Source organism: Galeopterus variegatus, unplaced genomic scaffold (assembly GCF_000696425.1).
Source record: "Galeopterus variegatus unplaced genomic scaffold, G_variegatus-3.0.2 Scaffold908, whole genome shotgun sequence".
Lineage (NCBI taxonomy): Eukaryota > Metazoa > Chordata > Mammalia > Dermoptera > Cynocephalidae > Galeopterus > Galeopterus variegatus.
In genome coordinates this window covers 358,028-385,017 of record NW_007727019.1, presented here as the reverse complement: position 1 = coordinate 385,017, position 26,990 = coordinate 358,028, and the positions used below count along the sequence as shown (strand labels likewise).

The window sequence follows — 26,990 nt, the reverse complement described above, 5'->3', positions numbered from 1 at the left end:
CAGACTGCTGCTGCCCTTCCTTCCAACAGTGCCTTCAATAGGAACACCACGACAAGAGCAGAGGTTCTCAATCTACCCGTTATTATTTTAACTTCAGGCAACCGGATTTCCTCCTGTGTCTTTGATCTTTCTTAGCTTGTGAATAAAACCACCTGGGGATTTGTCAGGCCCCAGTTGAATTAAAACCTAATTATGTATGGGAGTATAAGAGCTTCCGTGCTGGTGGGAAGGGATAGCTAGGGAGGTGGCACCTGCCCTCCTTGGCTGTAGGTGAGTAGTAACACATCCACACTGGAGGAAGATTTGCTACCATGGAAACCTTCCTCCCTAGAGCTTCAGCTCTAAGACTCTGTCTCCCCAAGATGCTGTACGTCATCTGACTTCGTGCCCAGGCAAACCAGCTTCGGCACAGAGGACAGCAGCCACGTTTCTCTCTTCTCCCTCAGGCTTTGGGACTGGGCAATGTTATCAGGGATGTAGTTTGCCAACAAGCCGAGAAGCACTGTTTAACCGGACACAAGGACTGGAGGGGCGGACTGGGAAAGGTAGCTATCGAGGTGTTTTGCAAAGCATCCACAGTTGTCTTTTTTTTTTTAACTTATCTATTTATATCACCTCTCTAGAATATGGAAATTAGTTTTATTGTACTTAACCATATGTTCATATGGATTGGCTGAGGTGTACAGTTCTATTTTTTAGTCAGTTTTATGTTCTTTCAACTTCTTTTTTCTTTAAGAAAGATCTCAAAAGCTTGACTGCTTTGTTCTTGCCTTGTTCCATGTACAAAATGTATTTATTAGTATAATTTTTTGGCACCTCTAAGCCAAGGTTATTTCAATCATCTGTGCTGCAGAGAGTGATGGCAGCTACAACCTTCACAAAGCATCAAAATCTGACACAGTTCTGGTGGCTTTCTGGTGGACCGTCCAGCTGAAAGGAGTCCAAATTTCTACCATCAATAAAAATCAGTCCTTTGGCAGACTTCTGACATTTTATATTTGTAATTGAATTTAGCAATATTTAACATTATCTATATTTAAAGTTAATGATGCTAACTAATATTCAGGAACTATATGTGCAAATTATTAGAAGAGAAGCTCGTTACATAAAGAAAAAAAAACCCACTTTTCTCTTCCAACCACTTCCACTTCAATCCTTCATAAAATGGTTAAGATTACATAAAGAAAAAAAAAAAACCCACTTTTCTCTTCCAACCACTTCCACTTCAATCCTTCATAAAATGGTTAAGCTAAAACCTGATTTGCTAAACTACATTTATGCACAAAGAACAGAGATAAACTTAACCCAATGAAAGTTTGAATGAAACAACCGGGAACTTTCTGTCCCCACCACTAATGATTGCTAATTACTCTGTGTACATAGCACACCATGACTCCATCAAGCATGTCACAATGCCTCTGGCATGACAATTAATTATTATGAACTGTGACACTACAGATAAGAGGTTTTGGATAATTAGAATGGAGATGAAGGCAGACTTTTGCCTCCCCAGTGAGCACAGGAGGAACAAAGAAGCCTCATCCTTCAGTTTGTTTCACTACATATTTTAAGTCTGAACAAGTTTTCGATGGTACAAAATTTTATTTATGGAACAAAAATAACTAGTTGTCAAAATTTCATTAAATCTTTACCTGATTTTTATAAGCGAAATACAGATCCATGAAAGTGGGTAGCCGATGTGATATGGTGGGAAGTGTTGACATGGACTTTGGAATTGGACAGAGCTGGGATCAAACTTCGAGTTCATTCCACATCTCTGAGCCTCAATTTTCTCATCTCTGAAACAGGGTGTAATAAATACCATCGATCTGATAAGGTTGTTGTGATGATTAAAATAGATAGCCTATATAAAGTACCTGGCACATGAATGTTAAGTTAACCTCCTTAAAATACAGGCTTAGTGAAATGCATCACCATCAGCAGAAATTATCCTCCCCAATTTCAAGACATCCTGATGTTGAGGCTGTTTTAGACTCTACTGCAGCAAGCAAAACAGAAGGAAACTGCAGAGGAAAAGATATTGGTTCCTGCCCAACCAGAGTCAAAACTGAAACTTCTCTGAAGTCAGCCAGCTATAACTCTTTCCCACCTATGCATGGGGTGCTTTGCAGTTTTTCTCACATGTATACTAATGCAATATATTGCACCCCTGTTAGCCCTGGTTACACATTTATGCTAGAAACAAGACTACATTAAACATGAGGTGGCCTTCTCTGAAGTCAGCCAGCTATAACTCTTTCCCACCTATGCATGGGGTGCTTAGCAGTTTTTCTCACATGTATACTAATGCAATATATTGCAACCCTGTTAGCCCTGGTTACACATTTATGCTAGAAACAAGACTACATTAAACATGAGGTGGCCTGGGCTCTGGTAAGCATTGCTTTCAATTTTCTGCCTTTTTATTTGCCTCACTCTTAGTTTTATAAGAACACCATTGCATGAACAGCAGCACCAAAACTGTGAGTAGAGGGAAATCCAGGGAAGCCAGATACGTGATGAATAGAAAGAAGAGCAGTAGTTCATGAATTTTTCCATATTCCCCGCACTTTTTAATTTGGTTTAAGCCAAATGAATCAGAGCCATCAAAGAGATCACTTGTGAATCCCTAGAGAGAATAAGTTTTCTGTCTCGTTAAAGAGAGGGGGAAGTTTGGGGAGGGTTATCCCCAAGTGTGAAACTAATGCAGAAAATGGGGAACAACCAACTGGATAAGGACTAGTGTCATATTTTTAAAAAACAAATAAGAAACAAAAACAAAACACCAAAAGCTTGATTTCCTCAGTTTGTTCTCTTCAAGTCAACTTGTGGGGGCTGGAGGGAGACAGATCTGTGAGACTGGAAGAGAGAGATGGTGAGGCCACTGCCCCACACATGACTGGGGTCTGATGACTGCAAGGACAGCTTCCAATGGCTCAATGCAAACTGCACCTGGCACAGCAGAGAACTGTAGACATGGCAGGAGCCTACAGATGGGTGATGTTTCACAGAAAGCAAACTGAAACAGCGAGGTTGAGGGACTTTCCCAGAGCCAAACAGCTAGTGGGCCGTGGAGCTGGGATTGGAAAATAAAACTTGCCTCATGCCGAAGCCCTCTTACTCTAAAACCCCCTCTCTTCACTCCACAAACTTCTCTTGATGAGGGTTTTTGGGTCTTGAAGGGCAATCTAAAATTTGATGCTAAATCAAGTGTGAATACAAGGTAAGCATTTTGCAAATATCTAACCTTTTAATTAAAATCTTCAAATAGACATTCTCAGTCACAAGGCAGAGTTTGCAAAAACCTTCATGTCTTTTGGCTTTTTCACACACATTCTCCACGGATTAGTGAAAGGAAAAACCTAATTTTTCTTGCAGGCTTATCTTTATCTTAACTACTTTCTACCAATATGTCTGGAAAATCTTAACTGGAAAATTATTATATAAATAAACTAAAAGGTCTATTTTCGAAAAGTTAGAAACCACAAAAGCAGCCACAAGAGTATAATTCTCTTACACGAAGACAGAAAGAATTCTTTTCCCCACATAAATTTAGGTTTTCTAATGAAACTACCCAAAAGAGCATCTCTTTTACATTTTCTGTCTCTAGTTCATTTTATTTGTTCAGAGGATCTAAAGTCTTGCCTTAAGTATTTGTACTCAAAGGCCTGTTAAAATGTTAAGTCGGTTTATATTTTACTTTGCCCAATTCCGGTTGGTCTTTCTACAAAAGTTCAAAAGGCAATGTTGTCCCAAATATGGAGTTACGTAAATGATTACAAATTTAAATGAATTGATTTGGATACAGTGAGACTTTGAAAATGTCTCTTGAGTCAGACTTATCTTGTACTGTATAAGCAAAATAGACAAGAACCTGATTGCGTTGGGTTGTAAATGATGGTTGAGACCAGTGGTTGACACACACCAGGAGACCAGCGTGGCCAGTGTGTTCCCAGCAGAGCTTTGAAGATGACCCTCCCACAAGCCAGTTCTGTCTGGTTCAGTCACCCCAATGTAGTGAGAGCCCTAATCTATATCTCAGTGCATCCATCTATAGCATAAGGATGTTATCTTTTTTTTTTTTTTTCCCTTTTTGTCTTTTTTTTGTGTGTCCGGCAACGGATCGCAACCCTCAGTGTCACGCCTGTACCGGACCAGGGACCGGCAACGGGATCGCAACCCTCGGTGCTGCACCCGCACCTCGCTCAGCCAGTGAGCGGGAACCGGTCTGTATGTGGGATCCGAACCCTCGGCGGGAGCGCCGCCGCGCTTCCCAAGCGGCGCACTGTAGCAGTGCGCCACCAGGCCGGCCCAGGATGTTATCTCTTGCTTCTTTCTACTCTACATGGATGACCCAGTAAGATTACCTGCCAGAACAAGTTTGGTACAAGAACTGTGTTCTGGAAATCAAAGGTGTGGTTTCCTTATGCTTCCTAAATCACTGAGTTTGAGCCCGTTCTCCTATAACAGACAGGATTCAAAGACTGTTGGATGGAAGTAGAAATCTTCTGGGGAGGATTTTTAATTCCTCCCCCCAAATGTCTCTGTTTTATTGTTCTTTTAAGAGTAAGAATTCCCATGTTTGCATTCTGGGTTTTTTTTTTGGGGGGGGGGTTGTTTGTTTGTTTGTTTTTTAGTTTTCTCTTCTGGCATTTATTTCTCTGTTAAGTGAGGTCACTTATGTTTTTTCTAAAGGAAGGGAAGTGATAGATTTTCTTTTGGAGATAAGTGAGAAGAGTTAGTATCACAGTAAGGACTTTATAATAAAGACTATCTAATTCAACTTCTACCAAATTCTCCAAAATTCTCCTCAGGTGTTCATGGCAGGTGGACTTCTTTCCTTTGCTTTAATACACTGAGAGGCAAAGAACTCTATTGTGCTAGGCAATCTGTTTCACTTTGAATAACACAGTTACAGATAGACATGCTCTGCCTTCTGGAAATTCCATCTTTTGGTCTTCATTCTCTCCCCTGAAACAACATAAAATAAATATAAATAATAATAAATAATAATTATTAAGTGCCTACCATGCACCAGGTGCTTATGTCACCTCTATTCTCAAGAACAAGCCTGAATAGTCAGTATCATTCCCTTTTGAAGGATGTGGAAACAGAGCCTGAGACGAGCTTAAGCACCTTGCACAAGGTCGCAGGATTTAGGAGGAGAGAAGCTGTCTGACCCTGCACAACATTTCCTCACCTGGAACTGCTTCTCCTCCCACACGGCAGCCCTTCAGCTCTTTGAAGGTGGCACCTAAGCTCCTTTGAGACTTTGCTTCTTCAGGAGGGATCTTACCAGATTCCCTAGTTCCTCACATGACGTGAATCCCTTTACTCTGGTCCCTCTCCTCTGGAGAATCTCAGGTTGCCCAATGTCCTTAAAAACAAGTGGAACAGAACTCAACATTCCAAAGTTCTTTCACTATAACTATTTTGCTTCTGTAGTTGGCGATACTAATCAGTCCAGGTGGAAGAAAATGTATAGAAACAACAGAATCAGGGAAAACAGAAGGCACACTAACAAAAAACAATTCCAGCACACAATATTTAAAAAGCACTTGTCATGAAGAGAATAAAAAACTGTTGGGAGGTGTATTGAAGGCCCAAGACCCAGATCTTTTATTTGATTTTTCTTGGTAGAATAGACAATGGTACCGTAAGCTGACACCATCCCTCATACAGAGGCACACGCTCCTCAAACACTCTTCCTGGAAAAAGCTCATCCCTTGTATTCCATGGCTATTCAGAAGGTGTTTCCACATAATTTCATTTCTGTTTTTGATTACTTTGTATGCCTTTTTTTCATATATATGTGAAAATATATATATTTATAAAGAATTTAAAGCAGATCATGTATGAAAATAGCATTTTCTTTCCTAAAATGAATCTAGCATTACAAAATTCTACTGAGAGGTTTATATAATCAATTAAAAAGAAAGGAACAACTTGATAATTCAACCATTATTTCATGAATGCAAGAATGGTTTGATAGTAAGACATTCATTAATATAATTAACCACATTAAAGAGAAAAACCGTATGATCATATCTATAAATGCTAAAAAGGCATTTGATCAAATTCAACATCTATTCATAATTTTTAAGGTCAATGAAATAACAACAGAAGACTATTTTCTTAACATAATGAAATGTATATATATATGATAATATACAAGTATATGAACATATACATAGAGAGAAAGAGAATCACCAAAGTATACATTATGCTTAATGGTGAAACACTTAAAGCAATCCCTTAAAAATTAGGAAGGCAAAGATGTCCATCATCACCACTATTTAACATTATTCTAGAGGAAATAATGTTATTTTTTACAGGTTTTATCATTTTTTTTACCTCGAAAACCTAAGAAAATCTACAGAACATTATTATAAGAAATAAGAGAAGTCAGTAAGGCTTGGGTATAAAATCACTAACATTAAAATAATAACAATCTGTTAGCATTATAATGGAAGAGCAGGCCTTATTTATAGTAGCAGCAACAACAAAGATAAAATGCATAGGGAATAAGCCTAATAATAAACGTGCAAAATTTATGTGAACAAGTTACTGAGTAACCCTAAAGAAGGCATAAACAATGGAAAAGCATACCATGTTCTTGAATAGAGAGCTCCCATTCCCCAAAGTTCATATAGAAAAATAAATAAGAATAGCTAATAAAGTTCTGCCAAGACAAAACAAGGAAGGACTAACTCTGTTGAATATTAAAATATATTATAATGCTGCAATAATTAAAATAGTATTGTGATGGCATATGAACAGATAGATTAATGGAACAGAAGTCCCAAAGTAAAATATGTATGTATATGTTTATACACACTCATATGTATACATACACATATATATGAGAACTTAGTGTACAATAAATGGTGGCATTTCAAATTAACAGAGAAAAGCTGGATTTTTCAATAATATTGGGATCATCTAAAATACTCTTGCATCCCTCCACATGACTTACACAAAATGCACTCTAGAAGTATCAAGGAGTTAAATATTTGATCAAAGATGGATCATACAAAATAAAACCATAAGAGTTCTACAAGAAAACATGGAATAATGTTTATAAAACATCAGATTTTCTTAGTGATACAAAACCCATTAGAGATTGACAAGTTCACATAAAAACTGCAAGTCTCTGCATGGCAAAAACATCAATAAACTCAAAAAGTAGTAACTGGTACAATAAAATATTTTATATTTGCAATGCATCTCACAGACAAAAAGTTCCTATAAATCAATAAGAAAAAGACAGGGAAAAGATGAGCATTCTAATAGAAAAAAATGGGTAAAGGATTTGAACTGTTTATAGAAAAGAAAATACAAAAGGCTTCTAAATCACAGAAACAGGCTCAACCTTTAATAAAAAATGAGAAATGTAAATTAAAACAATGAGTTACCTTTATTTATTTTTTACTTATTGGTAGACAAAACCAAAAATTTTCTAGCTCATTGTTGCCAGGGACATGGGGAAACAGACACTGTCATTGTGGCTGGTAAGATTGTAAACTGGTTCAACCTCTGCAAAGGGCAAGATTTTGAAAAATTCCAAAAGCACATACTCTTAAGAACAAGATGATTTCTATGAATTTATCCAATGGATATACTTGAACTTGTGCAAAATTAATGTATATAAGAGGATATTCACTGCACCATTGTTTGTGATAGCAATGGATTAGAAACTTGAAATGCCTAACGTTAGGGGACTGGTTAAATAAACACAGAATGTTCATATAATGAAATTTTAAAGCAAATGTTAAAGAAAGACACAGAGATCTAGATAGATATAGATATGGAACTTTCTCCAAAATATATGGTTAAGTGAAAAAAGCAAACAAGGAGCAGAACAATATGTATCTTATGCTACCATTTAAAAAATAATAATACATAGGTATGTGTATAGAGTATCTGTGGATGAAGACAAAGGAAACTTGTAACATTTGCAGTATGTAGAGAGATTATCTGGCAGGTTGGGAAGTAATGGTGGAAAGAGACTGCAGAACTTTTTCTGCTTTTTGAATTGTATGCCTTATGCATGTATTATATAACCAAAAAAAATTAAGTAATTTTTAAAAAAACAATAATAAAGTCAATTCACAAGGGCATTGAGAAATAGAATAGGTTTTCTTATTTTTCACTTTATTGGAACTAGTTTTAGAAAATTGCCAATCTGGCACTTCCATAAAAAGAGTTAACAGGTTCAAACAAATCAATGTCCATTTAGCTTCTTCTCATTTGAGCTTGTCAGATTTTATATGTGCAAATTCCCTGGGAACAGAAAAAAGTATTTGCTTTGACTTGCAATCTGAAATGGGTTGTTCCTTTTCAAAAGTTGATTTCATCTGACGTTGTTAAACACTTGAAATGCTGTTAGGTCATCTGTAGCCTAATTAACACTAATTGATCTCTTGAATAGCAGGATTATTAATGCAGTTTAATTACTCATTAGAACATCTTAGCTGTCCAACACCGGGGGTTTGAGGTTTGGGGTCTGAGATGGAAGGTGGGTATCCGGTGGAATCAGATGCACCTCTGTTGAATTAAATGCCTGTTATCACTGCCCGCCCTGACTTTTGGCTCATCTCTCAGAATCTGGCTTTTGAAAGCTTTGGTTGGGGAAAAGAAAAATGCAAGCCACACACAGATTAATCCTGTGGGAAAACAGAGGGTCACAATGTAATTTGGTTGCTATCGTGAAGAATGTAATTGGTTTGATAACAAAAACAAACAAACAAAAAAAACCGTTTCTCAGTGAAAAGCCTATGGGAGTATGTGGTTTCTCTCCTCCCCAAATCTAAGGTGTAACATTCTGCTGCCGTTTCAGCCTCAGTTCTACCTCTTGGAGCAAAAACAAGTAGACCTCAGACCTTCTTCCACTCCCACCTTGTTTGCTCCCCAAAATTTTTTTCTTTTTATTGTGTTACTTTAGATAAAAGTTTAGATCTTTACAAAATATGTTTGAAAATTCTTTCCAAATCTCAATTTGTCCCTGAATAATAAAGCAAGCCTTCTCTCGCTGTTCTAACTTCCATGTTGATGCTTATTTGTTTATAGTAAAAGCTGGAGGAATGCGAATTTCCAAAAAACAAGAAATTGGTGTTTTGGAGAGACATACCAAAAAAACAGGATTCGAGAAAACAAGGTAGAGACTGCTCAATTGCTTCTCTTTTATCGCCTCGAAGAGTTTTGAGGACTCTGCTTCCAGAAGTAATTTTAGGACAAGCCAAGGTTCCCTATGGGTTTGGAGACAGCCAGGCAGGGTGGGGTGAGGCTAGGGGTCTCCATCAGTGGTGATTTAGTGGGGGAACCAGGGAGGGGGAGGTGGCCACCTCTGCAGGGCTCTCTCTGAGCCCCCTTCACGACCCCCACCCATCCTCCTCCTCCTCTCAGCAGCCAACCCAGCCACCTCGTTCTTAAAAGTCACGGTGCTGAATGCATTCACACCTGCCACCTGTCCCCTCATCCTATTTTCAGATCAGCCTTTAAAATATTGTCCCTAGGCTGGGCCTGTTTTCATAATATGCTTTCTGCTGCAGATCTCCTCAATTAAAAATAAATGCCTTTTTTGTTTGGTTGTTTTAAATTCATCACTCAATTATTTATAAACTAATGGCCTCTATATTGGGCATAGCCGGAAGGCGTGTAGGTGCAGAGGTTGGTTTCCCCTGCTCCTTCCTCCATAACCTTGACAGCCTGCGCTATTCCCAGAACCAAGCAGGGAGCTGTGGGCTGGATCGGATGATGGGCCAACCACTCTGAGCCCTGGTTAAGGAAAACGAGTGCATTTCAAAAAGAAAGAAACGTGCAGAACTGGTTCCTCCAGGTAGTGTGATGAAGGGCGCTTCAGAGACTATTAATTTTAAGATGGTTTCCATAGATCAGTTGATGAGTGATTCAGTAGGAGCCCATTAGAGGATGCTCAAGGTACCCCCGTAAGTGACTAAGGGACCTCTTTGGCTCTTTCATATCTTTTTTGTGTGTGTGGCTGGCGGACACAGGGATCAAACCTGGGCCTTGGTGTTTAAAATTATTTTTAAATCACTTTTAAACTTTTCCTTCCAATTTCCGGGAAGGAATTTTTTGAGGAATTTTCCACCCTCCACTTAAGAATGAAATATTTATTTGCTCCATTAGCAACAAGTCATTTGTTTCTTCTGATATCAGAAAATACCCATCACATAATGAAAGCAAATCTGTAAGTCCTCAAGAGTGGGGTTCACAAATTATTCAACTTCTGACCCAGCATCTGGAACAGTTCCTGGAATAGTGAATGCACTCTGTAAAAAGATATCAGACTGCTGTTGAATTGCAAACTGGTTAATTTCAAGAGCCTATTCTGTTTCTAAAGCCTGACTCAAACATAAGCCCTGATTATTGTGACACTCCTGAACTTGTCTGGACCAGGGGCTCAGGGACTAAAGAACCTCGGGTTGGAAATGACTTCTAGTCCGCAGCCAATGGACAGGTCATTCATTTCTCTGCACCTCACGAAAATGAGGACTTACTATTAATTCTAATATCAGCTGAACAATGCTAGCAGAAGAGTTGGCTAGAGAGTAATAAAGTGGTGATTGGAACATCCTTTAAAAACTAAATTGTTTTCTAATAGTCATTAAAAGATGGGAATTGGACTACTACAGAACTTGAACAGCAAGAGATAGCTCTTTCTCTTGCCCTAATTACCAGAGACAGAGCGGGTTATACAAGGCATGAAGCTCACAGAATTTGGGGGCCATTATAAAGAAAAATAACCAAAAATTACAAATGTGACATAGGGAGGGCTCCTCCCAGGGCCTTGGAAGGAACCAGTGCAGTGAGACCCTGAGGCTTAGCTTCGTTAGCTCCACGTGAATCCCCCTCTGCTGTTTCTATTTCCTCCGTGGGTGTGTGCACGGGATAAGAGTGCCTTGTTTTCATAGATAAACACCTCTCCTCACATCTTCTTGGAAAATAGCTTTTAAAAAATATAAAATAGAAAATAAATTTCTAGGCAGCAATCTATGGCCATTTCCTAATAACTTCTACTAACCAACACAATCCATCCAGGAAAAGAAATAATATGCCAAGCACAGGTTTCCGTCAATACATGGTACTATAGACTTGGCCTTGATTCAAACTCTCCTACAAAATAACTTGGCCCGAGAGAAAGAAGCCAGACACAAAAGAGTACATGCTGTAAATGGTTCATTTTATGAAGTACAAAAACAGTCCAAACTAATCTATGAAGCTATAAATCAGGGTTGTGGTTATCCTCAGGGAAGTTGGTTTGATTCGTATTTTTGTTTTGTAAATATTAGCCACGCTATACACTTATATGTGTGTTTTTCTGTATGTATATTACGCTTTCATGAAAAGTTAAAAAACAATAATAATAATAACTGGGCGTACAAAGCTTACTCTAGCACATGGGTACACAGAGGCAGGATTTTGTCTTCGAGATGTTGCCAAGCAGAATGAAAGTTTAAAGACAAGGAGACGCCCTTTCTATAAAAGATTTAGCCTCTTTAGTGCTAAGGAAAATTTTTAAGTCCTATTTGAAGTTTCTTTTCATCTTCACAGTGCCATTGCAAATGTTGCCAAAATACAGACGCTGGATGCCCTGACCGACACCCTGGAGAAGGTGAGCGGGGCGGGGGGCGGGGCGGGCCTGAGTCACACACTGCTCCAAGTCAGTATTTACCCGAGGCATCAGCCTGCAGGGGTGAATGAGCAGATGACCACGGAGGTTTTTCCAGCCCAGAGGTTTGATGTCCTTGTGAAAGAATGAGCTTTCGGGCAGAGGAACACAAAAGTGCTTTGGGTGAGAAAAGGTGTTTCTCTCAAATTCCTAAAGTGTCCATTTAATAAATCATTTCGAAAATAAGATAGGAAATAAAGTGAGAATCACGATGCTGAATTTGCAGAACTGTATTTTGCCATCCCAAATATTTCTCAGAAACATTGGCATGTTTTTATAAAAGGCAGCCTGTGTACTGGGACTTCAGCAGTTTTTTCCCTTCCCCCTTGCCTCAGCATTCCTGTAAAGAAATATTTGATTTGAGGCAAGGTGGGTGGTGGAGGGTTGCATGATTTAGGGCTGGGAGAAGGCTGGGCACCAGCTGCGTTATCCACTAAGTCTGTTTATAAAGCAGTTGACCATTGCCATTTTTACTTCTGTAGCCTGAGTTTTTCTAAGTAGCTCAAGAAACTGGTACTCCTTATTCTACTTTTGGAAGGCAGAGACATTATATTCAAGGTAATAAAGAACCACTCTTTGTGCTACTTCCACCTTTTTTGAAGCGACAGGACTGGGCACCCTCTGCAGACTTGCTGTTACTGCCAAAATCAGGGGCCTGAGGACCATCACCTCAGCCTTGGGAAAAAAATAGAACAGAAACCATGCAGCTGTCCTCTGGGACCCTATCGGCACTGGCTCCACCTCTTACTATCTGCATGGCCCTGAGCAAGTTATTTATCCTGAGCCTCAGTTTCCTCATTTGTAAAATGGAGATAGGGAAGAGTACATAGCTTATAGTATTGCTGTGTAGAGTAAATGGGTTCATAGACACAAAGCTCTTAGAAGAGTGCTCGTCAGAGTGACCTCTTTGCGCTCCATTAAGGGTAGTAGCCCTGGTTTTATGGCAGTGAAATGAAAAGGCGTGTCTAAAGTCCATGATGTTACCAGGTAGATTGTACAAGGCTAGATCTTGATGATGAGCCATAGCTACACAGCCTTCCAATGCGGGAGGCTTGGTTCTCCCACTCAAGTAGATTTGGGGTGAGGTCGCAAGTGACTTTTGCCTTCCTGGCTTCAGAAGCTGGGCTGATGGATGATACCCTGCCAGGCTGCCTGCCCCTGCATCTCACCCACTCTTGCTCCTGCCCACTACACACCTCTTCCTCAGGGCAAGAGGATGCCCACAGTTGAAAGTAGAGCTGGATAGAATAGACATGTACCCCTAGGACATGTTAACTCAAAATAATGTTTAAAAGGAGTGGCCAATAAAAGTTGATCATGCTGTATATTAGATATGATGCCAGAGTCTGTACTGTGTTTTTACAAACACAGGTGCATATAGACACAGAGGGTTCTTTCCCTTTCTGTTAAAAATATCACTTCTTTCTTTCAAAGATAAATTATTTGGGGGAGACTGATCTCTCCCGTAAATAACAATAATAAAAATAATAATAATAAATCATATTTGGAAAATGTAAGAGAACATTGAGATGATATGCTGTTACAAATATTTTTAAGAGTAACTATACCTATTTAAAAAAAAAAAAAGCTTTTAGGGCCGACCCCATGGCGCACTCGGGAGAGTGTGGCACTGGGAGCGCAGCAATGCTCCCACTGCGATAGGAATGGCCGGTGCACTCACTGGCTGAGAGCGGTGCAGGTGACACCACACCAAGGGCTGTGATCCCCTTACCGGTCACAAAAAAGACAAAAAAAAAAAAAAACTTTTAACACTCAGTTCAATGTTTACTGCAGTGGCATATTTACTATAAGGACTAATTTTTACTGTTTGGCTAAGACTGCACAGATTACTGGTTAGGAAAGCAGGTTAAGAAAGCCACAGACTGCCTGGTTCCTGTGCCGGCTCTGTCACTCACTGTGTGTCCTTGGGCAGCTTCCTTCCTTTTTCTGTGCATCTCTTTCCTCATCTGTAAATGGGAACATGATTAATAGTATCTGCTCCCCAGAGATATTGTGAGAATGAAATGAAGTTCTGTAATACATGCAAAGTCCTTGGTGCATTTAGCCCTCAGTCAGTGTGAGCTTCTGTTCCCAGGCATGCATCCTTTTGTCACATGGAATCCCAGGCAAAGGATAAGGAGCCAGCAACAAAAACATGTTCAAAGATTACCATCAGTGACTATCTCAAACATAGATGGTGATGGGATCCATGTGTTTCCCTACAGCTAAGAACAATCTCCCCTGAATTCATAATTCAACATGAAGCATAGTAGGATTTCATAATAAAGGTCAACCTCAGGTTGAAATCTGCTGACCACTAGATCTGCTGAGATCGGTGGCTGTCGGGGGCTGGGGGTAGAAGGAGGGGTCGGCCACAAAGTGACAGGAGGGAATTTTGAGGGCAGGGTGATGGAACAGTTATATATCTTGGTTGTGGTGGTGGTCACAGACTGTATGCACTTATCAAAACTCAAAGCAGTACATTAAAAAGGATTAATTTTACTGTAGGTAAATTATACATTGATTTTTAAAAATAAAAATGTGCTTCACAAACTATACGGGCTAACACAAAAATAAATTTTAAAAAACATATAAAAGATATAGAGATATAGACATAAATATCTTTTGATACGTTTTCCCTGCATTACAGTGATTCCCCTCACATTATCTATTGTCACAGAGACCTAACACTATATAACTGGTCAGAAGAAATACAGTAACAGAACTGAGGGTCATATCCCCTGAATTTATTAAGATTTATTCATGTCCTCAGCTACAATTATGTCTAGTGACAAGAAACCATGTTATTTCTCATACCTGTTTTAGGAACTTGAGGGTCCAAGACAACTTCTATCTATAAGACGTCATAACCATTTAATCATGGTGGGAAATTTACATCTGTATGCTCTTCTTCTTTGGATTCTCTAAAATCTCTAAAATTTGGGAGATTAAAAAAACAATCCCAAAAGGGTTGGAATTGTACAAATCTAAGTGGAAAGCAGCTTAAAATTTCCCCTCCCACTTTTTCCCCACCTCTCCCCTCCACACAGACCTCTTTCTCCCACCTCACTCCGTTTCTGCTTCCCTCCCTGCCTCTCCAGCCAGCCTTCCCCACCTCTTGAAGACTTACATAATAAGAGAATTCATGTTGCCCAGTGGCAGACCACTTGGCCTGGTATCCCTGCAGAAAAGGGGTTGTGTAAAACTGAAAGCTCTCTAGGCTAAAAATCTGGAAGACCTGGTCTCAGACCAAGTCCCACACACTACGTAGAGCTTATTTGACCCTTTAGATGTCGTGTAGGTCCTCTGAGATTTGTGGGTACTTATTTACTTTTTTTAAAGTTTTTTAAGGCAGGAAGTGATCGAAAATGATACTGCCAATATATTAATTCTCTGGACAGTCATGGGAGTTAAATTTGTCAATAATTGTGAAGTTTCTCAGAACATAGAAGTATCCAGTTAAAATATTAGTAATGGGGTTGGTTTATGGTGTGAAGGGAAGTGGAATGTTGACACCTTGTTAAAGCTGGGACCACTTTTTTCAAGTTGCCAGGCCCTGAGTCAGCACTGCCAAAATCAGTGAGATGTATCTGAAATGGGATCCTGGGGGAGAGAAAGCTATCAAAGGCATCTGCAAATTTAAAAAGTTTTCTCTTGATCTGTAGATTAACATCACCATAGGAGTATCCTTGAATTTCATTGATGAGAGCTGAATGTTTTGTTTTAAGCACTTTGCTTAACTGGGTGTGGAAAGTTAAGTGCCAGCGTTTGAGTTGGAACTTAACACCCTGGAAAGATGAATGGAAGGGCTGCCAGCCTGCTAATACTACCCAACTTCAGGCTCTAAAACAAAACCTGCCGCTGATTTTCTTACATCTAGAGTTTCTTTCACAGCTCCCATCATAAGGACCAAATTTCTTTTGCTTTTGTCTGAAGCTAAAAGTATAGGTTCTGAGGTCACAGCTATCCAAGATGAAGGTGAATTTTCAATGTAAGATTTTCTATTGATCTGTTTTTCAAGTTCAATATATTGCCCCTGTGATGGAGCCACAGCAAGGCAGAATCCTTAGATACATACTGGCCTTCAATTCTTTTTCTCATGGGGTTACCTTAGATTCTCTTACCCTAATGAATCAGACAAGAAACACCTTTCATTCTACAAACACTATCATTTTACAAAGACTAATGATGAAAATTGTGGAGCTTCCCTAAAGTTAAAATGTCAGATTAAAACAGCTGGTTGTAGGTTTCACTTTGGAAAGCTGCTTCTAATTATTTCTAGTTCTGACTGGAAAATAAGACCTTATCTCCATTGATATAAAATCTACAGCAAAGAATTAGTGCATTTAGGGGTTGACCATTTTATTTACAGTTTCATCAATTCTGATGGAAGACTCTATAGACTCTCCACCCACAACTCCAAGCCCTTCAGCATCCTGATTATCAGGGGTGGGGATGTGAGAAAGAGAACTTGACTCTCCTGTCATTATACTTCCAAAAGTCACTATAAAACACTGCCACTGGCCCCCAAACCCTGTATACTTGCAATTTAACAATTATGAGCAATTTCTCTAAAGCTGTTATATTTGCCAGAATTATTTCCACTTCCTTCTCGATCCTGTTGATTTTCTTTCTTTCCCCCCAAATTTCCCAGACCAGTTCACAGATGGCCAGCAGTTGTAAAGTGCTGACTCAGTCTCTCAATCATTCTAATCGGTGGCATTCCTCTCCCCAGAAGCAGTTGAGCAGCACTTTTAGAACCTCAGTTAAATGCCTTCATTAAAACATAACCCCCAACTCTTGAGCATTGCTGATGGCAATGTTAAATGGTGCAGCCACTCTGGTAAACATTGTGACAATTTGTCAGAAAATTATCCGTAGAATTATCGTATGATCCAGCAAATCCACTTCTGGGTATACCCCCAGAAGAATTGAAAGCAGAGACTTGAACAGATATTTGCACACCAGTATTCATAGCAGCATTATTCACAATAGCCAAAAGGTGGAAACAATCTCCCAAGTGTACATTGATGTATGAATGAATAAACAAAATGTGGTATATGCACACAATAGAACATAATTCAGCCTTAGAAAGAAAAGAAATTTGGCACATACTATCACATGAATGAACCTTAAAGACATTATGCTATATGACATAGGCCAGACACAAAAGGACAAATATAGCCCAAGTCCACTTAAATGAGGCACCTAGTATAGTCAGAGTCATAGACAGAGAGTAGAATGGTGGTTGCCAGGGGCTGGTGGGGAGGAGGGGATAAGGAGCTATTATTTAATGAGTACCGAGTTTCAGTTTGGGATAATGAAAACATTCTGGAGATGCATGATAGTGATGGTTGAATGATAACATGAATGTATGTAATACCACTGAATTGTACATGCACTTAAAAATGGTTAAAATGGTAAATTTTATGTTATGCATATTTTGCCACAGTTTGTAACAATGACCTCAAAAATGTAGCCCCTAAATTGTGGAGATCACCCCAGAGATGATCCAATAACAAATTAGTACTAAATTAAGCAGTAAGTGTGTTCTAACATGCTGTTCTCTTCTCCCCTTTTCTTTTCTGCCTCCACCTGTCATCTCTCTCACACCTCAAGAACAACAGTCGACATGTGACATGCGGCTTTCTTCCCTCCAGTCCCAGCTTGTCATCATCTCACCCCACCTCATCCTGGCTCATTGCCCAGATTTCTGTTATATCAGAATTATTTGTTTGTTTCCTTTCTCACCCCCTTTACCTTACATTTGACCTTAAGTGACTTGTCAAATTGTTCTTCTTATCTCTAATCTCTTGAATGTGATTTAAAGCTAACCTGAAATAATCCATCTGTTTTAGTTGAAGCTAAAGATACCCAGTCTGGAAGCAAACTACTGAAGTCAGTGACCTCTTAAATTTCCTTCTGGTTCTAATGTTAAAAGAAAAACAAAACCCTTACCAGACTGTAAAATGCATGTCATGTGGTCTGATGGCAATTGATTTGACAAAAAAAGTCACCAGCTCTTTTTTAGACTCTAAAGTAACATTTATGAGCAATACCTCAATTATGTTTTTTTTTTTTTTGTCTTTTGTCTTTTTCCGTGTCCGGCAACGGATCGCAACCCTCAGTGTTGCCCCCGCACCGGACCGGGGACCGGCAACGGGATCGCAACCCTCGGCGCTGCTCCCGCACCTCGCTCAGCCAGTGAGCGGGAACCGGTCTGTATGTGGGATCCGAACCCTCGGGCGGGAGCGTCGCCGCGCTTCCCAAGCGGCGCACTATCCAGTGCGCCACCGGGCTGGCCCACAATTATGTTTTTTTTTTTTTTCATTCTTCTAGAATGTCGGCAGAGACCATCCTTGGACTTTTATTATATAACTTGTACCTGCTAAATGTAAAAGAAAAAAATTAGAAAAATACTGATAAGGAAAGCAAAGAAAAAGCCTAGGAACTGACCATAATTCTATCCCCCAGAGATAGCCATTGTTAACACTCCAGTGTATATTCTTCCAGTGTGTTTAATTTTTTAAGACCAAGAAGAAAGAACTTTTTAGAGTCAAGTTTCATATGAAAGGGAATGCTACCTGCCCAGGGCTTGGGAGGAACATTTGAGAAGAGATATAAGGTACATATTGATTTCCCCAGCTTAGAAGAACCCGAACAAGTCATAAGCAATGTGGTGCTTACGGTCATGAACAGTTTATCTCCCCTTTTATCAAATCTGAGTGTCAAGGTAAGGACATCTAAGTTCAATAGTGATAAGTTAAATTCCTACTGAGCTGAGGCATCCCCTTCTTGCTGGCTAAGGGAGGTGTCCTTAGGTACCTTTTATACTGTTTTGATGAGCTTGAAAACAAAGAACTAGAATGAACCCAGAAGGTCACTGGATCCAAGTTCTCCTCTTAGGAAGTGTTCAGCAGCATTGGGCATCCTTGTATCTTTAAGCTGTCCTTCATGTAAATTCTATAAGGTCTCTTGGTTCCATATGAAATTCCTCTTATTGTCGGAAAATCTCAGTCTGTGTTAATTTAAATCTATTAAAGCCTTTTTTCCTCATAGATGTTTTCTGTGAAGATGACTAAAGAGAATTTCTGTTTCCTGAAGCTAGTGAGTCATTCCTCAGTCTTCTCTTCAGGCTACTTAGATTAAACAATGTGGAATGGCCAATATCATATGATTTTTGACCTACAAAAATAGCAATTGCACATGCTTCAACCTAAAGAATAATCCTAACTTTTCCTAACTTTTTTCAGAGGTTCTTTATGACTTTTAACAACTGGGGGGGGGGGGTTGCCCCCTTTAGGACCTTTTCCAATGTCCCCATAGCCTTCTTAGAATACAGGGATCCATGTATGCATACTAGTGCTGCAATAATGCTGATATTACAGAGGACCAATGCAGACATAATTAACTATTTTTACTTTTTAAAATGCCACTTCAAAATATATGTAAATATACAGATATTATATATTCTTTTATACACAACATATTTTATAATTTTAAAAATTAGAGACAAGTTAATAAGGGAAAACCCCAGGTTAGCACATACTTCCATGTGTCCAGAGCTGGAAATGGTATGCCAAAAAGATGTATTATCAAAGAAATAAATAAAATTGTGAAATTCCCCTGACCAACTGTATTGCTTTCTACTACTTTAATATTTCATGACCAAAAAGATCCAATATGCTTATTTTTTCTTCCTTTCTCACCTTTAGCTCAATCATAAATTTCCAGCAACAGTGAACATGGCACATCAAAAACCCACACCTGCTCTGGAGAAGGTCACTCCACCGAAAAGGATCTACATTATTCAGCAGCCTCGAAAATGTTAAGCCAGGACATAAAACACAGCCATCTGGCCAACTGCCTCGAACATCTGACAGCTTAGCAAAAAGGACCGAAACTTTCCATAGGCCCAGTGCACTTGCTTGGTAAATAAAACAGCTTTTGTATCTTCCCTTTTGACTTTAGATAATAAAGCATCCAAAATTGTAAATCCAATATGCTCCGGTGCCTCTTTTTGGTGCAAGTCAGGATCCCACTGATATTTACATATGCAATTCTGTAGAATTAAGTAAAGAATATAGAATACCTGACTACTCCACAGCTCCTCCCTAGATTAACTCAATCCTTAACTGTTCCACCCACATTCCATTCTCCTTGAGAGAAGAGTGCACAAGCTTTGCAAAGGTCAATATTCTATGCGAACATTAAGAGTGACTCTTCTCAATTTGTTCATCTTAGGATCTTCAAGTATTAACTTGAGATGAAATGTCTTTTCCAGTTTCCTAGATAAACACATAGTGGATTTTTTTTTTTTTTTTTTTAAGATTTGGTAAGGGAAAATGAAAAAGTCAAATTGATAATAAATATATTCTCGTGCCAATTAATCATGGATGGAATGTAGAATTATAGTGTCTGTGGATGATTTGCTCTAGGACTCCCAGAAAGTTAATGCGCTAGAACTGAGGGGATCATGATACTACAAGGCATTGTGGTTGGGCTGTAAAAGTTGATTTTCATTTAAGGTGGGGTGGGAGGGAAAGTGTTACTATGGCAACTAAACATGCTCTAGCTCTCTTATCCCCTCTACCACAAACACACACACACACACACACACACACACACACACACACTTCATATCCTCACATGTGAACTGCCAAGGGCATTGTTGGGAAAATAGAATAATTTAATCAGGACCTCTTGCCATAGGGATGGTTGGGAGTGGTGCGGCACATTCTTTGTAAGCAAATTGTGTGTGGGTGGGGTGGAGTTAGTGCACTTGAGCAGCACTGAGACTTGGCTGGTGTTGACTGCCTTGTGGGTCCACCGCCACCTGCAGCCATGACTCCAAGGACTGTTTTGGCCGGGTACATAGCTCATAGACCTGCATGGGAGGGGTCTGGTGACCCAGCCTGGTGTGTGAAGGGTTAGTGACCCAGTCTGGACAACAGGCTTCGGGGGTTTGTGAGCTCCAGACCCAGCCCTAGCTTGACAACTGGCCCAGTCAGCAGGATTATGGGCAGGTAAAAGAGCTCTACAGGCATCCTCCGGGCAATCACATTCTTCCTGCACAGAGGCTGGCTGTCACTCACTGTTCCACTGTTCTGCACCTCTAATTGATAATGCTATCTGACAATCAGCATTTGTCCTTACCTGAGGAAGGTGGACAGCACTTTAGAGGTTGACAACCCTTGAGTATGACCTGGTGTCAACACTGTCTCAGATTCCTGGAAATCCATAGGCACCTGGCTCAAGCCCATTGGTCATGAGGATGCATTCCATCTCCTCCTCGGCATATTTTGGCTCTTTTTCAGGGATAAGAGAATTGTTTGAGACAATTGATAGATTTTGGACATGACCAGTGCCACTGTGCACACAATAAGCACAAAATATCTGCTGGCCTTGTCTTCCACTCCAGCACTAAACCTCTCCCCACTTCCATTTATGAGAAGCCTCATGACTTAAACAGAAACCCTTTTGCTTCTGCAAGGGCACAATTCTCCACCCTGGTTGCACAGCTTCTACATTAGCATAATGACCTTCCTTGATGGTATCAGCCAGCCCTTGGCACCCTATATAAGCTCTACCACCCCCACACCTGGTTCTGCCCTCCATTTTGAGGGCAGCCCTGGGCTACCCGCCACTTTGGCCACAGCCTGGCAGATTCTTTTCCTTTAATAAAGCTTGTTTGGTACCTGGAGTCTCAGCTCACTTTCTTTCAACAATATCAAGCCTTCAGGCAATGCTAGCATGATCAATAAGACAGTTAGTCCTAACTACCCCACCTTTGCTTAGCTTCGTTCCCAGCCCTCTGGGACTATTGTCAGAAATATCCCAGAAGATAAGTGCTGCAAGGCAAATGCACAGAAGTTCAAGGTCAGCCATCATTTCCCTAGGGGCCAGTAGCACAATATAAGCCAGATGGTCCTTGTCATGGGCACAATAACACCTGACTCCCCAGTTGGAGCTTCCCAGTGTTGCATACTGCAAAGAAGACAAAATGACCACTGAGATTTGTAAAAGAGGAGTAGTAAGAGGAAGGTGGTACCCAGATGCCTATCCTTGGAGCTGCCAGAACTAGAGCAGTAGCGGAACTACAAGAGATGGTATAAACTGAGCCCAGAACAGGTAATTCAGAGGAAAGCCGAAGACTTGGGGCTGGGTGGAGGCAGGGAGGAAACCTGGGGAGGGTGATAAGAGAACTGAGAAACAAGGATGGTGGCACTGCTACATTTGCCTGTCCTCGGTGGTATGAGGATGAGCCACCAGAGGAAACAAGAAGAGATGAAGGGCACGATGTCCTCTGTCTAGAGACGAAGGACGCCTCGTGAGGGTGGAGAGGCTGCAGTGAGGACCCGAGCATTAACCTCAGTCCACAACTGCAGTCATTTAAACCCCCAAGTCACAGGAAGTAAGGAGTTTGGTGTGAGCTTCAGATCTGAAAGGAATTGGAATTATCTTGGAGAATGCATCAGAAGAAAAAGGACCAGGCCCAAAAGAGGATTTTGTGCTGATATGGCCACACGTGCAGAAAACCTAAGGGACTGTTCCAAAGAAGGGTGTGCTGTGCCCCACCCAGTTAGCAGCTCCCTGTGTGCCCCTGTGTGCCCCCACAGTGGGGAGAGGGGGGCCAATAGGCTGGGGATTCGCTGGCAGATACTTTTCATTTACTTCATTTCAGTCACAGACTCTAGGCTAGGCTTTGGGATGCAAAGATAAGTAAGATGCCACCCCTGCCCACCAGGCTGTCATAGACCAAAGGGAAATGGGCAGCCAACAAATCAGTAGGAAAAGAGAGTTTACACGTGCTGGGTGGGGGGTGGGGGACATGCTGTGATGAGGCTCAAGAAATCACCAGAGGGTCACGTACAGTCAGAAAACAAGGTGGTGGCTGCAGAGCTCCATAAGCCACATGCAGGTCTTTGATAGGCAGACTTTAGTTACACTCTGTATTATGAAATTTTCAAACATACGCAAAGGTTCAGTGAATATTATATTGAGTCCTCATGTACCCATCACAGAATTTCAACAGTGTGGCCAGTCTTGTTTCAGCTGTAGCATCCAGCCCCTACTTTCTTTTCCTCTTCCCTCTGTCCATCTGGATTATTTTAGAGCAAATCCCAAACATCGTATAACTTCATCTAGATATACTTCAGTATGTTGTCTCCTAGAGGTAAGCGCTCTCTCTCTCTCTCTCTCTCTCTGTAAACTGAATTTTCACAAAAATTGTGGAGCAAAAGGGAGTATTAATGTAAGTCATCTAAGAATCATTCACCATGAAGGGGAGACTGGCATTGTTATGCAAGTCACAAAAGCCAAAACAAACAAGTAAAACAAGCCACACAAAACTGAGTCGGACACAGAAAGGACTGCTGGGGAATCTGAAAGCCAGGGGAGGTGGAATTCTGGAGAATAGAATATGAGGATGGTCCTAGGTGGAAGGAGAGAACACGGTAAACATGAAGTTGCTGTGGGTAAACAGGAGGTACGGGAGGAAACACCAGGGAAAATTAGTTCTCACTGAGGAAAAGTATATAGAGAACACTTAGAAATAGCTATTATTGAGGCCGGTCAAGGAAAATGGGGCATGAGAGGGACAAAGGAGGATAAATTAATGACAGGAAAAACTAAAATCAATTTATTCAACAAATATTTCTCAGGCTCCTCCTGTGTGATAGGCTTTCTTTAGATGGAACCCAAGTCCAAGGAATATATAGCTGGCATTTGCCATATACTATGTTTTAAAATGAATGTCAGCTGGAGTCACCACGCCTTTCAGAATAGATAAGATTGGCTCAAACTCCCATCCTACCCCCAATGGATATTCAAAGCCCTCTCCAAGACGTCTGTGAATTCCCAGAGGGTTACATTGTCATGGTCGCCTCTGATTTCCGATAAATGTGTTCACTATTTGCTGTCTCTGTGTCCCTCCACCCTGATCTGGACTCAGCTCTGTTCCATAATTTCCCCAAAAGCCTACTCCAGTGAGTGGTAAGCTTTACCAAAGATTTGGTAGAGAGTGTCGGCATAGTAGCCAGACAACTTCCAGCAGAATATGAGCTGTCCCTGGTTGTACGTGTCTGTCCTCCTCCACCCACTCCCACCACCGCCCCCACCCCACTGAGGACTTGTCCACTGCTCATCACACCCCTGGCAGTCCCCTGCCTTGCTGGACGCTCTCCCCTCCCCCACTTTTCTCCTCTCCCCCGGTTCAGTTCCACATCAGCAATTCAGCTATTTCTCTAATTGTTTTGACTCCTAGAAAAACACTTCCTCAAGGAGTCATCTTACCTCCAGATAGTCTCCCCACCCCCAACAACTGTCATGATATCAACATTTTCATCCAAATATGGTAGAATGGATGAACAATTAACTAATTAACTTGAAAAAGCACAGTGACAGAGAACCTGAACCAAGAAAAAGGAGAAGCCAAAGGAAAAAGGAGAACTTTCAAAGAAAATGTTGAAGGCCTCAAAGAAAAAAGCACACACAAAATCGAGGCAAGCAGAGCTTCGACTAAAAATACATAACACAGATGGGATTTTAAATGTGGTTTTGCATATGTGAAATCTTCACAAGAATCCTGAAAAATGGTAGCTATTATTGTCCCATTTTACAGAAGAGAAAAATGAGCCTCTGAGAAGGTAAGAGAGTCCCCAATGTTTTATAGCCTATTAAGTAAAGGAATTTCTCTGAGAATCTCTTAATCCCAAATTTAAATCTGCCTCTGCTACCCCATAGGAACACAGGCTGGTGCTGAAGCTTAGAAGTCTCCAAACAGAGAGGATCTGGATATAATTTTGAATTAAGAAATAGAGCTGAATCTGAAGAGAGAAATCTGCATATGAGAGGACTGGTTTGGGACTACCAAATTCCTCAATGGGGCAAGTTCAGATTTTCAGATTTTTGCTGAAAAGATACAGTCATGTGGAAGCTTGAAAGATCATGGGAGAGAACTGGATTGGGAGAAAAGATCATATTTATAGGAATGAGTTCTCAAAAGGAAAATGAAAGATAACAGGGGATTTCGCACAGGATGCCTCTCCTGTGCCCAGCAAAAGGCACAAGGCCAGGTGAGATGTCAGGTGAGGGCTGGGAAAGGAGCTAGAGCCGTGGATAAACAAAAGGTGGCCTCAGCACTGAAGTATTTATTATCAGATGGCAAGGTGTCGTAACAGGGATGTGAATGTGTTCTAAAAAGGCTTTCCATACCAACATAAATCATTACAGAAGCACATTTTGAATGACCTGGGTGCTCACCTTCTGAGCAAGTATGTTACAGAACCTCAGGCCTAAGTCGGGACTGGAGTTTTCAACCCCACTGGGGTCAACAGTGCCACTACTGTAATTATCAGAGACCTATGAGAAAAGAAAAGAGGAAGACAACGTATGCACGTAAATGTTTCTCGTGAACAAAAGTTTCCCGGTAGTTCAAACAGAGAAAAATGAGAGAGAATTGAGTCACCATAGGCTTGCTAAAGTCAAAAACTACCCATATTAGCTAGAAACATATCTGTATTAACACAGCAATTTATTATACATAAAATAATTTAAGTCAACACTGTGGGTCCAGAAGAATTTTTTTTTTTTTTTAAAGAGGGCCCATCAGTGATTCAAGTTTAAGAACCGTTGGAGTGGAGAGGGCTATTTATTTAGCCGCCCATGCCAGCCATTTGAATATAGTAGGATTGAGAGGATCCTAGGCAGAAATGCTCGCGGTCATGAAATGTAAAGTGAAAGATTCATCATTTCTACTCATACGACAGTAGAGATTGAAATAAATTTCTTAAAACATAGGAAATTGGGTTAAAAAGCAAAGACTACTCACGCAACAGTAGAGATTGAAATTAATTTCTTAAACATAGGAAATTGGGTTAAAAAGTGAAGAAGAACAGAGGTCCTGCTCCCCTTTAAAGTTTTTGGAATAAGGAAACGTTTTTTTAAATGACATAAAGAGAGCTTTCCGAAGGAGGGTTGCCAGAGGCTTTCAAGAATAAAATAGATATGGCTGCAGAAGCGTCTAAGGACGAGCATAAATAAAACGAGTGTGAAGACACTGGAGAGAAACAGCGAAATCAAAGAGCAGATGAAACAGAATGGAGGAGATGAGAACAGGCAAAGGTCATGCAAGAACAAAATCTCTCCCTTCAGAAATCGGAGGTCTAGGGGAAGAAAGAGGATTGTTGTAAAATTAAAATGGGCAGAATAAGAAGTCATCAAAAAAAGAGAGCCTAGAGATAATGGAAGGGTTTAAACAAACTCCTCAAGTTCAAGGAAGATTGAACGATGAGCTTGGCCATGGGCTGAGAAGAAACAAGCAACCTGCCAGAGGACATCATGGGTCAAGAGATCTAAGTGAGCAGGTTTTGAAGCAAGGAAGCACTCCCAGGTCCGGGAGATGCGTGCTTAGTTCTAGCAGCCTCTTAAGAACTGAGTGCGTGGCTGTTTTCAGTGGCAGACACTTGAGAGAGAGTCCTGTACAGTGAAACAGAGCTGGTGATAATATTTCAAGAACAGAGAAGGTAAACGTTGGGAACTAGAGGCCACTATCTTTACAAGCATCTAGTATGAGACTTTTATAGGAAATTTTCCACAACAAAGCAGAACGTAAGACAAAGTTAAAAAAAAAAATAAATAAGTTACCCGGATTGGTGTGAAATGACCAAAAATGCCAGGGGGCTTAGCAGGGATAAAGGACAATGGCGGCAGAGGTGGGAGAAGAGAGATGGTGCTGTGGACACTCAAGAACTTGTAAAAAAATTAGTGTGTTATAAGTTACCCGGATTGGTGTGAAATGACCAAAAATGCCAGGGGGCTTAGCAGGGATAAAGGACAATGGCGGCGGAGGTGGGAGAAGAGAGATGGTGCTGTGGACACTCAAGAACTTGTAAAAAAATTAGTGTGTTTGTTTTGCCTGCCTTGACTGACAACTTCCCCTCCCTTCACCATAGCCCTGAAACACACCATATGAAGGAGCTGGAGCAGCACAAATCAATCTATTTTTATCATGCAAGAATGAAGGCCCAATATTGCCATCTCTCCTGATATTTTTCAGAAGCAATTTGAAATATAGAGTTTTGTGTAAAATCTCCTAATTTTTATGTATTGGTTCAACTTTATTACCTTGCACTGTGCAAACCGAACAGTTCCAGTTTGCATATTGGATTCAACCTATGGACCACCGTTTTATATAGGCCAGGATTTTCATCTCAAGTCTGTACACTGATCAGGTTCCCGGTGACTTGAGAGCTGGAAGAGTTGAACTTGCCTCTTAGCACAAATAAATCTATTTTTA

General features: G+C 40.5%; 1 protein-coding gene across 1 annotated transcript; it reads left to right on the top strand.

The window, feature by feature from the left end:
- The first annotated feature begins 499 nt into the window (after positions 1 to 499).
- On the top strand, positions 500 to 19,690 carry DAPL1 (death associated protein-like 1). Its single transcript, XM_008573350.1, has 4 exons — positions 500 to 545; positions 9,070 to 9,157; positions 11,575 to 11,635; positions 19,408 to 19,690. The coding sequence occupies exons 2-4, from the start codon at positions 9,084 to 9,086 to the stop codon at positions 19,522 to 19,524; spliced, it is 252 nt and encodes an 83-aa protein (XP_008571572.1). The 5' UTR covers positions 500 to 545; positions 9,070 to 9,083; the 3' UTR covers positions 19,525 to 19,690.
- The last annotated feature ends 7,300 nt before the right edge of the window (positions 19,691 to 26,990 follow it).